The 15,643-nt window shown below is 47.6% G+C and overlaps 1 protein-coding gene across 4 annotated transcripts in view; it reads left to right on the top strand.

The window, feature by feature from the left end:
• Positions 1-15,643, top strand: part of PTP4A3 (protein tyrosine phosphatase 4A3) — a 109,424-nt gene that overhangs the window by 72,090 nt on the left and 21,691 nt on the right. For 2 of the 4 annotated variants that reach the window (XM_082235989.1, XM_082235992.1), the window contains one exon: positions 8,930-9,777. In XM_082235989.1, the coding sequence (XP_082092115.1) occupies positions 9,673-9,777 (105 nt within the window). In that variant the 5' untranslated portion in view covers positions 8,930-9,672. Of the gene's footprint in view, positions 1-2,323; positions 2,547-7,688; positions 7,804-8,929; positions 9,778-15,643 lie in introns of those variants that run through there. The other 2 variants (XM_082235990.1, XM_082235991.1) reach the window with 2 other exon arrangements.

The following is a 15,643-nucleotide window of genomic DNA, read 5'->3' as shown; positions in this document are numbered from 1 at the left end:
CAAGGGCCATTGAGTCCAACCCCCTGCCAAGCAGGAAACACCATCAGAGCACTCCTGACATATGGATGTCAAGCCTCTGCTTAAAGACCTCCAAAGTAGGAGACTCCACCACACTCATTGGCAGCAAATTCTACTGTCGAACAGCTCTTACTGTCAGGAAGTTCTTCCTAATGTTTAGGTGGAATCTTCTTTCTTGTAGTTTGGATCCATTGCTCCGTGTCCGCTTCTCTGGAGCAGCAGAAAACAACCTTTCTCCCTCCTCTATGTGACACCCTTTTATATATTTGAACATGGCTATCATATCACCCCTTAACCTCCTCTTCTCCAGGCTAAACATGCCCAGCTCCCTTAGCCGTTCCTCATAAGGCATCGTTTCCAGGCCTTTGACCATTTTGGTTGCCCTCCTCTGGACACGTTCCAGTTTGTCAGTGTCCTTCTTGAACTGTGGTGCCCAGAACTTTCTGTCAGAGCTTTCTGACAGTCAGAGCTGTTGGACAGTGGAACTGTCTCCCTCGGGAGATCGTGGACTCTTCTTCCTTGAAGGTTTCTAAGCAGATGTTGGGTGGCCATCTGTCAGGGATGCTTTTGTTGTGATTCCTGCATTGCAGGGGGGTGGACTAGATGACTCTTAGGGTCCCTGAAACTTACAAATTTAACATTATCAAAGGAATGCTTCTGCACTCTTACAAAGACCATTAGAAAGAAACAGAAATTTAAAAGCTAAGAAACTGCCTCAAAGGCATTTTTACAATCCTTCCTCCCCAGTAAGGTATTAAATAATCGGATCTATTCACGAAACGGCTCTCTGCATCTGCTCTGGTGTCTTCTGCCATATCACTGCATATTTATGCACGACTGAGATAAGTTCCCTTAACGATGTTATTCGAAAACCTGAAGCTGTTCTTTTACCTCTGTGAAACCTTTTTTTAAAGTGTTTTCTCAAAGTTTTGAAAAGCTATTAGCCAGGATCATGGGACATAAAGTTTTCCTTTTAAAAATTTAAGTGTGTGTGTAGAGTTAAGAAGCTGTTGTACATTTATGATTTAATACAATAATTCTAAAGGGAGAAAAAAAGATTACAGTGGTGCCCCGCAAGACGAATGCCTCGCAAGACGGAAAACTCGCTAGACGAAAGAGTTTTCCGTTTTGGAGGTGCTTCGCAAAACGAATTTCCTATGGGCTTGCTTCGCAAGACGACAATGTCTTGCGAGTTCCTGCTGGTTTTTTCCCCTTCCCCCCCCCTTTTTCTAAGCCACTAAGCTGCTTATCAGCTGATCCGATCAGCAGATAAGCTGCTAAAAGCCGCTAATAGCGCTAATCCGCTAATCTGTCAATGGGCTTGCTTCGCAAGACGAAAAAACCGCTAGACGAAGAGAATCACAGAACGGATTCTTTTCGTCTTGCGAGGCACCACTGTATTCTTAGGGTCCCTTCCAACTCTAGGATTCCCTGATCTCATACATACACCCCCCCCCCCAAAAAAAAAATACAACTGTAAAAACAGGATCCTTTCCTACCTGAAATGAGTTTGACAGCAATGATAATGAACAGCGGTAGTTGAGATTGCTGCACTGCAGCAGGTTGGACTAGAGAACCTTCAGGGGTCCCTTGCAACTGTACAATTTTATGATCCTATTCATAGTGTGCAAGAAGTCTTGGGTTCAGTCCAAAGACCCCTGCCTTTGAAACCCTGGAGACCCCTTAGCAACCAGGAAAGACTACGCTGAGCTGTATGGACCAGTGGTCTGATTTGGTCTAAAACCAAGATTCCCCGAAGTTTTGGCTTCGTATCTCAAGACTGTCTTTTCTCACAATCCCCACTTGTTGCGAAGACTTAGAGTCTGCCAGGCGCGGGGTTCTCCTCCCCAAAAGCCCTGGGATGCTGAGAGCGACACCAGCTCACTCTCTCTCTCACACACACACCCCGATTCCTGGCCTTGGCTACCCAAGCGAGCAGGCGTCGCTGGCAGCGATCCCAGTCCGTTTCCGATTCAGCATGTTTCTGGATGTTTGTGCACTCATCTCTCTCTCTCTCGACACAGCAGTTTCTGGGTTGGAAATAAGAGGAAACTGCTGGTGTGACGAAGGCCTGGCACACCCAGGGCTTCCGTAGGAGGGGCGCGCAAGCCTGATGCTTGCCTCCGGCTTATTCTTAGCACGTTGCAAGCTTCAGAGCTCTTGAGTCGCTGCCAGAGCCAGCCCCGGCACACCGGAGGCGCACACTTTGCCGGTGCTCCTTCCGCCACGCACGGACAGGCTTTCTGGCCGCTGGCAGGAGTTCCTCTCCTACTTCAGAGAGAAGAGGCAACAACGGGGAAGCAAAATGCCTTTGAGGAGGTGGGAGAAACACCTTCGCGCAAAGCGAAGGTAACGTCGGGAAGGTTTAGGAGCCTTCTGCCCTCGATGGACCCGGAACCCTACTCGTAGAACCACGTCCCAGGGCTCGCCCAGTGCTTTTGGAGCCGTGTGAGGATTGTAGTGCGTGCCTCAACTTGCAGCATCTGCGCTCGGTGTGCGTTGTGTTGGGAAACTCTGAACAGGGGAAGGTAAGGCATCCGTCGGCTGTCGTTTCACCCACACGCGTTTTTGGTGTGTGATTTTGTCCAAATGGCACCCGCTCTCTTGAGAAGGCTGGGCCTCTCTCTCTCTGCAAATCTCGTTGCAAAGTGAGCACGTTGAACCTAAAATAGTTCGGCTCCTTTTTCTTTTTTAGAAAAAGGAAGACTTGCCTCAGCGGTGGGAAGCCAGCTCTGTGTGTGTGTGTGTGTGTGTGTAGATTAGCATCAAAGGAAGGAATAAGGCTGCCATTGTTTGAGAAGCAAAGTGAGGCTTGGGTAGTCATTAATTATCAATAAAATTACTGTATGAATATTGGTCCCAGTCCAGTGATCTCTGATTCGGATACGATTGCAAAGGTTTCACATCAGATGGGTCAGAGACCTACCGATATTATGTATACTGGATTTCAGTTTGTAGGGTCTTTTGTTTAAAGCTGTTCTAAACATGTCTGAGCCCGAGGCTACACGCATTTCATTGCAACAGAATAAACTGAATTCTATTCAGCCCGGTTCCAACTCCTCAGTTTCACAAGGAAATGAGGCTGGAGATTTCTCAAAATGTACCTAGCCCCATCTCACCCACTGGTGGTTATCGACACTGCGGATAGGAAACAAGGTTTTTTTTGGTGTCTCTCGCACCTTCTTCTCTTGTGGTAATGGGACACAAAATTTGTTGGCTTCTAAGTCAGCTGGCCTGTCTTAGCGCAGTACCGCGGGGCATATTGTGCCAAATCCTTCGTCATAAGTAAATTTGGGGGGGGGCTTTTTTTGTTTAATTAAAGAAAAAACCCTATACATTTTTACTTTACATACCCATGCTCTGGCTTCCCCTGTTCTGGAGGGTTTAGAGTCTGTAATCTGGCATCTTCTAGAGGAAGGGCATGGCTGCTGTTAATGGGGTGGTAGGAAAGCCTCGCCCACGATTGATTTCGGGAACAATAGGGAAAGGACAGGAAATTCTTTAGGACACACCCGTTCCCCACAGCTGGGAGCCTCCGCTATCAGGCAACCTGTTGTGTTGTTTTGTATTCTGGGCATGTCGTGTGCCCGTTTTTCCACGCGTCTCTCTTTGAGCCTCAGTAAAAGCAATTATCTCCTGGAGGGGTGTGTGTCATAGCTGTCAACCGTCCCTTATTTGGTGGGAAACTCCCATATCCAAGCGCCGTGTCCCGCTGCTGTCCCTTATTGATGATGTCTCTTAAATTTCCCAGGTTTCATGCTCGCCCAGCTCGGGAGGGAAGCAGTAGCTCGGGGTCCTCTGCTGCAAGAGAGAGCGTCTCCGTCTCTCCCTTTTTCCCCTCAGGGGTGCGTCATGAGAAGACGGGTGGCGGCGGGTGGGCAGGGAGCCCCTCTCTTGCGAGACTTCCACTGCGCTGCCAGGGGAAGCCGGAGGTGGCGGCTGAGGAGGCAGCCTGAGGGAGGAGGAAGAGGAGGGGATGGGGAGGGACGCAGAAGGGCCGCGGTGCAGCTGCAACCGCCTCATGCCGGGCTCGCGGGCGGCGTGGACGAGAGTCTCCCTCCCTCCCTCTCTCGGGCGGGGAAGGGCTGATGGAACTCCTTGCGCCAGGACGGCGGCAGCCCCAATGTGCTTCTTAGCATCCCCTCCAACCAGTGCAGCATCTTAATGTAGTGATTTCCCCCTCTGCATCCCTTTCATAACTCTATTTTTATAAATCATTTGTCCATCCATAGTTCAAATTTTTACTACAAGTTTTCTGTCAATCCTACCAATGTATGTAACTCTTCACAATAGCTTTTCAAATAAATTATAAGCTTTCTCCATTCTTTATTAAAGAGGTCCTCTTCCTAGTTTCTAATTCTGCCTGTAAGCTTTTCCATCTCGATGTCGTTCATCAGTTTTGTCTGCCCCTCTTCTTTGGTGGGAGGTGTAGACCCTTAGGATCATCTAGTCCAACCCCCCAGCAAAACACAGTCAGTCGCAGCCAAAGCAGCATAGCTCCATCAGTGCCGGATTTCTGTATGTTAAGCAAAATCCCTTATTTTGGCTGCTGATCCCTTATGTTTGAGGCTGCTGGTCCCTTATTTTCAAATCTGTAAGTTGACAGCTATGGTGTGTGTGTGTGAATATTTGGGATCAGCCGAGTAGAGCATATGTTTCTCAGTGCTTGCATCTCTCCCAAAAGAGCAAGCATCGTTGTAGACGGTCCAAGAAGCTGTTCGGTCTGCTTTGCATTATCACCCCGTCTCTTGGCCCAGTGGAGAGATGCAAATCTCTTGCCGTGTAGCCAGGACCGAGATCTTTTCAAAGGAAGAAATGAGGCCATAGCTAGATCTTGCTTTGTTGGCAGGGCTCTCGAGAGAGTGAGATAAAAGTTCAAAGCGGCGTTGACAAGCTCTTGGACGTTCCCTCTTGCAGGTGCCGTCGACGTGGTCTGATACCATCATTGCCACGACTTTGCTGGCCTGGGATTTCCCCAGCAGGGGAGGGATAATCAGAACTTAATAAGGCTGTAGGCAAACTCATCGCCGTGCTGCAAGGCATTGCAGTTAAAGTGGGACAGAACAAGATAAAAGGTCATTGGGAAGATTGGAAATTGTAATAATAATAATAATAATAATAATAATAATAATAATAATAATAATAATAATTTATTTATACCCCGCCCATCTGGTTGGGTTTCTCCAGCCACCCTGTGCAGCTTCCAACGGAATATTAAAATACAAAAACCTATTAAACATGAAAAGCTTCCCTAAACAGGGCTGCCTTCAGATGTCTTCTAAAAGTCGTATAGTTGTTTATTTCCTTAACGTGATGGAAGGGTGTTCCACAGGGCGGGTGCCACCACCGAGAAGGCCCTCTCCCTGGTTCTCTGTAACTTGGCTTCTCGCAGCGAGGGAACCGCAGACGACTCTGGAGGTATGGCTCTCGCTTTATTGGCCGAGGGAGCCAGCGTACAGCTTCCGGGTCATGTGGCCAGCATGACTAAGCCACTTCTGGCGAACTAGAGCAGCGCACGGAAACGCCGTTTACCTTCCCGCCGGAACTATACCCATTTATCTACTTGCACTTTGATGTGCTTTCGAACTGCTAGGTTGGCAGGAGCAGGGACCGAGCATCAGGAGCTCACCCCATCGCAAGGATTCGAACCGCCGACCTTCTGATCAGCAAGTCCTAGGCTCTGTGGTTTAACCCACAGCGCCACCCGCGTCCCTTTGAGACTCCTTAGGGTAGTGATAAAGCGGGATATCAAATCCAAACTCTTCTTCCTCTTCCTCTTCTTCTTCCTTCCTCCTCTTTCCCCCTGCAAACAGCCACAGCTTACCTGCCAGGAAGCGAGTTTAGGGTCTCTGTCCCACATCCGGCGACATATTTATTTCCTCATCTTTTCAATCCCTGACAAGGGTGAGTCTGTGCATGTTGATGAACCACGGGGAAAACTTTAAAATCACCCGAGGTCACCAAACCACCCTGCTCTTCTGAGTCAGCAGTTTACAATACTCAGCTGCGAGTTGTTCAGTAACGGCTGTTTGCAACCGATGCTTGCATATGTATGAGTCAGCTCCAAACTGCTAGCGTTGCAGCTTTCAGGTTCCGGGTGCAGTTGGGAAGTCCATGCCATAACGCCCGGCAGCAGGCAGGAGCAAGAAGGGAAGAGGGGCGATATCCACAGGCAACCATCTCAAGGTGCTTGTTCCAGGTGCTTTCCTTCCTGGCGAAGGTCACATCACACTGGTCTTGGAAGTTTAAGCAATCATAGAATCATAGAGTTGGAAGAGACCACAAGGGCCATCGAGTCCAACCCCCTGCCAAGCAGGAAACGCCATCAGAGCACTCCTGACATATGGTTGTCAAGCCTCTGCTTAAAGACCTCCAAAGGAGGAGACTCCACCACACTCCTTGGCAGCAAATTCCACTGTCAAACAGCTCTTACTGTCAGGAAGTTCTTCCTAATGTTTAGGTGGAATCTTCTTTCTTGTAGTTTGGATCCATTGCTCCGTGTCCGCTTCTCTGGAGCAGCAGAAAACAACCTTTCTCCCTCCTCTATGTGACATCCTTTTATATATTTGAACATGGCTATCATATCACCCCTTAAACTCCTCTTCTCCAGGGTAAACATGCCCAGCTCCCTTAGCCGTTCCTCATAAGGCATCGTTTCCAGGCCTTTGACCATTTTGGTTGCCCTCCTCTGGACACGTTCCAGTTTGTCAGTGTCCTTCTTGTACTGTGGTGCCCAGAACTGGACACAGTACTCCAGGTGAGGTCTGACCAGAGCAGAATACAGTGGCACTATTACTTCCCTTGATCTAGATGCTATACTCCTATTGATGCAGCCCAGAATTGCATTGGCTTTTTTAGCTGCCGCGTCACACTGCAATGGGAGGATTGTAAGAATGAAGAGAGTAAAGAAATTTATAATAGAATAAGAATTGTGTATAGGCATAGAGATGGAAAGGCTTTGGGGGGCAGAATGGGGGGGGGACAGGTTTTTTCCCCAAAACGCTTTTTTTCCAGAAAAAAAAACACTCTCTGTGGAATATTCAGACTATATCAAACTGATTGTTTGTTTTTTCATGAGGGAGGGCCTTGGGTTTTTTCCAAAATTTTCCAGGGTTTTTTTCCAGGCCTTCCCATCTCTAATGAGGCAGCAGGTAATTTGTCTGTAGGGGAAAACCTCATGAATGTAAAGCTGGGAAGTCAAAGTGTATGAATTGCACTTTGTGTAAAGTTTATAAAACCAATAAGAATTTAGGTATAAAAAAGAAAGAATTTGAGGAACCAAAGAGTCACATTGAAAAATACGACCTTTGAGCCGCTTGGGCCCAAAATGGCAGCTAGACATTCCATTTTGGTCACCGCAACCCTGGTTTAAGGAGCTGTTCCTATCTTATATATCTTGAGTTTCTAACACTGGTCTAGTCCAGCTGCTTCCCAGTCCAGGATTAACGGAGGACGAAGAACGGGGGCAGATTTAGGAAGGCACCTATTCTCTTCCCCACCTCCTCCTTCCATCATTTTCGTCCTATTTATTTCATAAACTTTGTACACCTCTTGGTTGCAAAACGTCTCAAAGCGGTTTGCAAAAGAGAAAAAGACCTTTCTCCCTCTTGACTAGAGGATGGCTTCCCCTGGTCCATATTGTGACCTCACGTGTCGCATACTGTGACAGCAGAATAGGCTGGGCAAGTTCAGGCTAGTGATGTCAACCTTTTGGGTACCACTTCCTAGCAGAGAGAGAGAGAGGGATTATCTGTTGTGCAATGCTCCTCCATACTGGATAGAAAAGTGGGTACCATTATTATTATTATTATTATTATTATTATTATTATTACATTTTAAATGAAGTGTTTAGATAGTGCTTGTTACCAGTGTACATTGGTACCTTCGTTCTCAAACGCCTTGGTACTCAAACAACTTGGAACCCAAACACTGCAAACCCGGAAATAAGTGTTCCAGTTTGCAAACTTTTATCGGAAGCCGAACATGCTCCGTTTTGAGTTTTACGCTTCCGAGTTGAGTGCCACACTTCGGTTTTGAGTGTTACGCCAAGGTCTGTCTGTTTTTGCTGTTTATTTTGCTTTTTTGTATGTGTGACTGTGTGGAACCCCTTTCAGTTACTGATTGATTGATTGATTGATTGATTGTATATTGTTTATTGCTTTCATTTTATGGATCAGTGGTCTCGTTAGATAGTAAAAATCATGTTAAATTGCTGTTTTAGGGGTTGCTTTGAAAAGTCTGGAACGGATTAATCCATTTTGTATTGCTTTCTATGGGAAAGTGCGCCTTGGTTTTGGAACGCTTTGGTTTTGGAACAGACTTCCAGAACGGATTAAGTTTGAGAATCAAGGTGTCACTGTACTATATATCTGTATATAAGAGTCGGTGTTAGAAACTCATATACAGTGGTACCTCTGGTTGCAAATGGGATCCATTCTGGAGACCCGTTCGCAACATGAAAAGAACACAACCTGCAGCAGCGCATCTGTGCATGCGCAGGTTGCAACTTGCCACTTCTGCGCACACGCATGACGTCATTTTGTGCTTCTGTGCATGCATGAGCGGCAAAACCTGGAAGTAACCCTTTCTGGTACTTCGGGACACCGCGGTACGTAACCTGAAAGAACATGAGGTATGACTGTATATAAGTTGGGTGGCAAATGGCTCCTTAAACCAAGGTTGAAGTCGCCAAATTGGAACATCTGGTTGCCTATGTTATTATAGGTTATTGTATTTTAGTGTTCTGTTGGAAGCCGCCCAGAGTGGCTGGGGAAACCCAGCCAGATGGGCGGGGTATGAATATTATTATTATTATTATTATTATTATTAGTCCATATCGATGGAGACTTTTCCACTGACCAGAGACCCTTCCCTTCTTTTTTTCCCTCTCCCCCATTTCCCCTTCTTCCAGATTGTCTCGTATGCTGAAAGGCTGTCGATTTATGGAGGGTCCCGGCTGCAGCTTTGAGCACTGCCCCGCGCAACATCCTGCCCGCTGAAGGAAGGACGCCGCCGCCCCGCCCAAAACCGGGCGCCCTGAGTCGTCGGGCTTCACCATTCAGGTCTCCTGTGCATGGCTCTTGCAGCCCAAGGAGGACTTTTGCCGCCCGCTGCCCCAGCCTGAGCCGCCCCGGGTCCCCATCGCTGCCCCCAAATATTCTACATATCCAGATGGGGTAACGTGATGGCGCAGGACGGACGCCGGTGGGGTTAACCGAATGCAGAGGCCTTTCTAAAGAGGGGGAAGAGAGAGATAGAGAGAGCCCAGGCAGGGAAGCGAAGCAGCAGCGAAGGACGTCTAAAATTGCACACACAAAGGAAATTGACACTACAGCAGGTTTTGGTTTTGTTTTGATTTTTTTTTTGCTCAGCAACAAGCAAGCACAGGGTTCCATTTTCCCCCACCTTAACTGTATGGTTTAGAGAATCCGGCCTGCTCTCTCCCCAAAGCTGGGAATATTTTGCACAACATTTGTCAGGGGGGAGAAAAGATAGCCTTTTGCCAAACTCTTCCATTTCCTTTTTCGCCCTGCAAATCTTCTCTTTTTTTTCCCCCACCTCCTTTGCGGGCGTGTTGGATTTTGGTGTGTGTGCATTTGATTCCCCCACCCCACCCCTCCAACCAATCTTGAGACCCCCACTCCTTCCTCCGCCATGGCCCGCATGAACCGCCCGGCGCCTGTGGAGGTTTGCTACAAGAACATGAGATTCCTGATAACTCACAACCCAACCAACGCCACTCTGAACACCTTCATTGAGGTAAGTCCGCCTGAGCAAATTGGAAATGTTGGGGTCGAATCGGATTCTGCGTTTGCCCATTGGTTTAAAAGGCCCTCTTGCAGGTTCCACCCAGAATAATAATAATAATAATAATAACAATAATAATTTTATTTGTACCCCGCCCATCTGGCTGGGTTTCCCCAGCCACTCTGGGCAGCTTCCAACAAAGATTAAAAATACATTAAAATGTCACACATTAAAAACTTCCCTGAATAGGGCTGCCTTCAGATGTCTTCTAAAAGTCTGGTAGTTGTTGTTCTCTTTGACATCTGATGGGAGGGCATTCCACAGGGCGGGTGCCACCACCGAGAAGGCCCTCTGCCTGGTTCCCTGTAGCTTTACTTCTTGCAGCGAGGGAACCGCCAGAAGGCCCTCGGCGCTGGATCTCAGCGTCTGGGCAGAACGATGGAGGTGGAGACACTCCTTCAGGTATACTGGACCGAGGCCATATATGTTGGTGTTCCGCTCTAGCAGATGTTTTTGAGGGGGACGGGCGCAAAGGGCAGCGGCCAACAAAACAGTTGTGCGAGGGGAATGAGGAACCTGCGCGATGGACACTGCTGCCACCCCCAATCTGCTTTATTTGGTTCTGGGAAACCGCAGAACCGATGTAGGGGATAACCAGAGAGGGAGAATCCCATAGTCACTGCTTTGGATGCAACCCAAAAAAGTTAAGACTACATCACTTTTCCAGGAGTCTGTTCCAGGAATGTTGCAAGGAAAGAGGGATTCCTGGTCCCTATCCAATCTCAGATCAAGCACATATTGAGTTAAGAGCTGGAGAGAAAGACTCTCCTGTCTCCCACCCCAAAAGCGTTCCCTGTGTTTTCAGGGAGTTGGGACAACTATAGAGTAGAATTTGGGGAGTCTCCCATCCCAGTTAAAGACAGTGGGTGAGAGTCTTAATCTTGAAGTTGCACATTCTTACATGTCAAACAAAGAAGGGTGTATTTTCCCCTGACGTTCTCTCACTGTTAACTGGAGAGGGATTCAGTCTGAATGTTAGGTGCCTTGTTCAGAAAACCGCCTTAGTCACCATAGGATCTCCGGACAGCTCCAGAGTATGTGAAGATTACCTGAAGTTCTGACGTACTTGGAAAGTTCTCAAGGACCTCGGCTGCCAGCGGTTCAGATAAGCCACAAACTTTTGGCACCGCCGCTCCTGCAGAAAATTGGTTCTGCTGTCTTCACGTCCAACTCCTAGATGGAAGGACCGTTTGTTTAGCCTACTTAAAGGTTACTCGCTTGCTGAACGTTCGGTCTGTATCAGCCGTCGCATTTGTAGGCTGCAAAATAAAACCATTTTGGATAGATCTGTGGTTCCCAGACACTTTCAGGATACCGCCTCCTCGGTTCCAGAAACTCACCCCCAAATTCCCCTTGCCCTGCCCTATGAAAAAAGCATCAATCAGAATATCGGTTTGCACAGCCCACTAAGGAAGATAATAACACAATAAAATTCAAAACAGTAGCAATTGCGCTTTCATTCTGAATGCAAGTAAAACTAGTGGGATTAATACCAGCTTTCCAAAGCGGGAAAGTCATTCCGCACCCCGCTTGCCCCTTAGCACTGACCCCCAAGTTATCCCAGTGCACCCAGCGGGTGGTTCCTTTTCTCCCTGTTTTCCTGGAGATGGTTTTTGCTCGGCAAGGGATCTGGTTCGCAGAAAGATTGTTTTGGCCGAATTGTAATTGTAACAGGCTGGGCCAGGAGAGTCAACAGTCAGAAGGTGTTTACCTTTGAAAGTAAGGTAATATTTAGACCATCAAGGTCAAAGCTGTCTGCATGGAGCCAGTGGAAGGGCTTAAAGTGTCGTCATTCTTCAGCACATCATTCTTCAGACCCCCAGAACAGCAAGTTGCCCATTTGAAACAGGGGTGGTCACTCTTTTAGCCTCTCGAAAGGGCACTCAACTACAAATCCCATCATCCTTGACCCTGCTGATTTATTTATATTTATTATTTATATCCCGCCCATCTGCTTCCAACAAAGTATTAAAATGCAGTAGTCTATTAAACATTAAAAGTTTCCCTAAAGAGGGCTGCCTTCAGATGTCTTCTAAAAGTCTGGTAGTTGTTGTTCTCTTTGACATCTGGTGGGAGGGTGTTCCACAGGGCGGGCGCCACTACTGAGAAGGCCCTCTGCCTGGTTCCCTGTAACTTGGCTTCTCCTAGTGAGGGAACCACCAGAAGGCCCTCGGCGCTGGACCTCAGTATCCGGGCTGAACGATGGGGGTGGAGATGCTCCTTCAGGTATCCTGGACCGAGGCCGTTCAGGGCTTTAAAGGTCAGCGCCAACACTTTGAATTGTGCTCGGAAACGTACTGGGAGCCAATGTGGGTCTTTCAATCATGGGAGTCTCTAGTGCACCTGGAAGAGCAAACTCGGAGGGGTAGCTAATACCACAGAAGACAGAATCGGGATTCAGGATGACCTTAACAGACTAGAGAACTGGGTCCAAACTAACCCAGTGAATTTTAATAGGGACAAATGGCACTTTCTGCTCTTGGGCAGGAAGAATTGGATTAACAAATGGAAGACAGGGGACACTTGGCTTGCTAGCAGGCCATGTAAAAAGGATCTAGGGTTGTTAGATGACCACAAGCTTAACAAGAGTCAGCACTGTGATGCTGCAGCAAAAAAGGCTAATGCTTTTCTAGGCTGCCTCAACAGACGTAGAGTGTCCTGATCAAGGGAAGTAATAATAATATTAATAATAATAATTTATTTATATCCCGCCCTCCCCAGCCGAAGCCTCAGAGCGGCTAACAACAATATAACACAACATTCTAAAATCAATTCATTTTAAAATCAATTCAGATGTCAAGTCCCGCAGGGCCCTGGTCTCTTGTGACAGAGCGTTCCACCAGATTGGGGCCACAGCCAAAAAAGCCCTGGCTCTGGTTGAGGCCAGCCTAACCTCCCTGTGGCCTGGGACATCCAATATGTTTTTGTTTGAAGACGGTAAGGTCCTCCGTGGGACATACCAGGAGAGGCGGTCCCGTAGGTACGAGGGTCCTAGGCTGGTTAAAACCAGTACCACGCTTGGTCAGACCACACCTCGCGAGTACTGTGTCCAGTTCTAGGTGCCACAATTTAAGAAGGCTGTTGGCAAGCTGGAGAGTAGAACTCGAACCCACGGCATAAAGTTACAAGAAAGGAGATTTCAGTTTAACATCGGGCAAATCTTTCTGACAGTAAGAGGGTGATGGACTCTCCTTCCTTGGAGGCTTTTCAACAGAGGTTGGACGTCCACCTGTCATGGATGCCTTAGTTGAGATTGACAACGCTACAAATCTAGCCTTCTATGCCCACGATGCAGCTGCAGTCATACCTCGTGCTGCGTTTGCTTCAGGTTGAACGTTTTCAGGTCGCGTCCCACAGCGACCCGGAAAGGGTTACTTCTGGGTATCGCCGCATGCGCAGACGCTCAAAATGACGTCATGTGCAGAAGCGGCAACATGCGCAGACACGGGTTGCATTCTGCTCAGTTTGCGAACGGGGCTCCGGGACGGATCCTGTTCGCAACCTGAGGTACCACTGTACTACCCAAAATGGGGCCATTGACAACTGTCTTGAAATCCCCAAAGGGCTGCTACGAAGAGCAGGGCAAAGACTTTCTTGTGGGTTTTAAATACAGGATGAAGTTACTAGATCAATTGGACCAGAGAGAGAGAGAGAGAGGTCTGGAAGGCTACACTTGGCTGAGGTCCGCCATCTTTGGCCTAGTCGCTCCTCCTCCCACAAGATTCTCCTCCCAAGTCCTACTTTAGAGAAAGCAGACTCCAGCCAGGGAAGGCAGTGTTATTCTTTCCTGCTCCCTCAAAGGTTAAACGAGGGCGTTTATTTTTAATCCCGGTAGGTATGCTGCAAGTTCGCCGAGTTGCCCACGTAACCAGATCAACATCTGCGGACAACAGAGCTCTTTTGGGGGCCTTTTGGGGGCGGGGAAGAGAGAGAGAAGAGACGAACAGCTAAAAACAGCATCCTGGCCGTAAGCCCAGGTATAAAGGAGAGGGCAAAAACTGCCCAGCAAATGTTAAGCAGATCTGGGTGGGCTTTAAAAACAAAAGGCAGTAGGGACACAGGAAGGGGCCTGTGGCAAAGCAGAGGGACGGAAGTACATTCATGCAGAGTAAAAGCAAGGGGTGCTTTTGGGAAGAACAAGCAGCCAGGCACCTGGTTTGGTTAGCAGGTGACGTAATTCAGCATTCCCAAGGATCTGCCTGGGCAAGCTCAGCCGCCAAAGCGGTCAGAACCTCCTGCCAAATGTAGTCTGAATACTTGCATCACAGCCACCCCTATTAAAAATAAATAAATGGGGGGGGAGGGGGGAACTGTGGCTAAGTTTACATGATACCTTTTAAAGCAGAATGAGATCACGCCCCCCCCCCCCAGCAAAGAATTCTGGGCAGTGTAGTTTATCCTTTGCAGGAGCACAATTCCAAACAACCCTTTGACAAACTACATTGCCCGGAATAATTTGGGGGTGGGTGGGCAAATGTGCATGGAATGGGCTTTAAAGGTAAAATGTGCACACAGACTAAGAGATCAAAGTTGTGTCTGGTGGCTTCATAGAATCACAGAGTTGGAAGGGACCCAGGGGTCATCTAGTCCAACCCGCTGCAGTTCAGGAATCTCAACGAAATTGTCCATGACAGGTGGTCATTCTACCTCTGCTTAAAACCTCCAAGGAAGGAGAGTTCACAACCTCTTGTGGGAGTCTGTTCCACTGTCAAACAGCTCTTGCTCTCAAAAAGTTCTTCAGGATGTTGAGTCGGAGTCTCCTTTCGAGTCATACCCTCCAGAGCAGGAGAAAACAAGCTTGCTCCCTCTACAATGTGACAGCCCTTAAGATATTTGAAGATGGCGATCATATCTCCTCTCAGTCTCCTCTTTTCCAGGCTAAACATACCCATCTCCTTCAACCATTCCTCATATGGCTTGGTTTCCAGACCCCTGATCATCTTGGTCTCCCTCCTCTGCACACCTTCCAGCTTGTCAATCTCCTTCTTAAACTGTGGTGCCCAGAATTGGACACAATATTCCAAGTGTGGTCCAACCAAGGCAGAATAGAGGGTACTATTACTTCCCTTGATCTGGACACTAGACCTCTGTTGATGCAGCCTAGAATAGCTTTAGCTTTTTTTGCTGCTGCATCACACTGTTGAATCATGTTCTGCTTGTGATCCACCAAGACTCCTAGATCCTTTTCACATGTACTGCTAGTAAGCCAGGTGTCCCCCATATATAAGCTAATCGCCAAACGGCACCTTAAACCTAGTTACGGTCACCACGGTGGACGGTCTAATCGCCTTTTTTTAGTGGAGTTTATTATTGGCATTATTCATTTCACTTCTATACCGCTTTGAATCTTAAAGGGGAAAAACCTCAAAGTGCTTTACAACACATTAAACCATCAAATAAAACAATCCAGAACAAAACAGCAACTGTTCCTCATCAGGCTTGGTTTCCAGAGACTTGTAAATTCTCTTAATATATCTGAAAACAAAGGAACACATGTCTGTCAATCTTTGAAAGTCCGTAGAAGTATAATAAGTCTATGGTTGAAACAAAGTAATAGATGATATCCTGTGGGCTAAGCGGTAAACTTTGTAGGTGTTCACGGTGCCAAAGTAGTAAGTGAATAACGAACGTAGGAGAGTGATCCCAGATAATCTGACTGTTTCCCTGGAATCTTCTTCAGCACAACTACAAAAGAATTCAAATATGAAACAATGACCTGTGTACATGAAAGCTATATAAACTTCACACATTACAACCCATATATTACAATCCTGAAGGAGCGTCTCCACCCCCATCGTTCTGCCCGGACGCTGAGGTC

The sequence above is a fragment of the Podarcis vaucheri genome (assembly GCF_965113315.1).
Source record: "Podarcis vaucheri genome assembly, chromosome: 8".
Classification (NCBI taxonomy): domain Eukaryota; kingdom Metazoa; phylum Chordata; class Lepidosauria; order Squamata; family Lacertidae; genus Podarcis; species Podarcis vaucheri.
The sequence above is the reverse complement of the archived record's forward strand: the minus strand, read 5'-3'. Positions and strand labels throughout refer to the sequence as shown.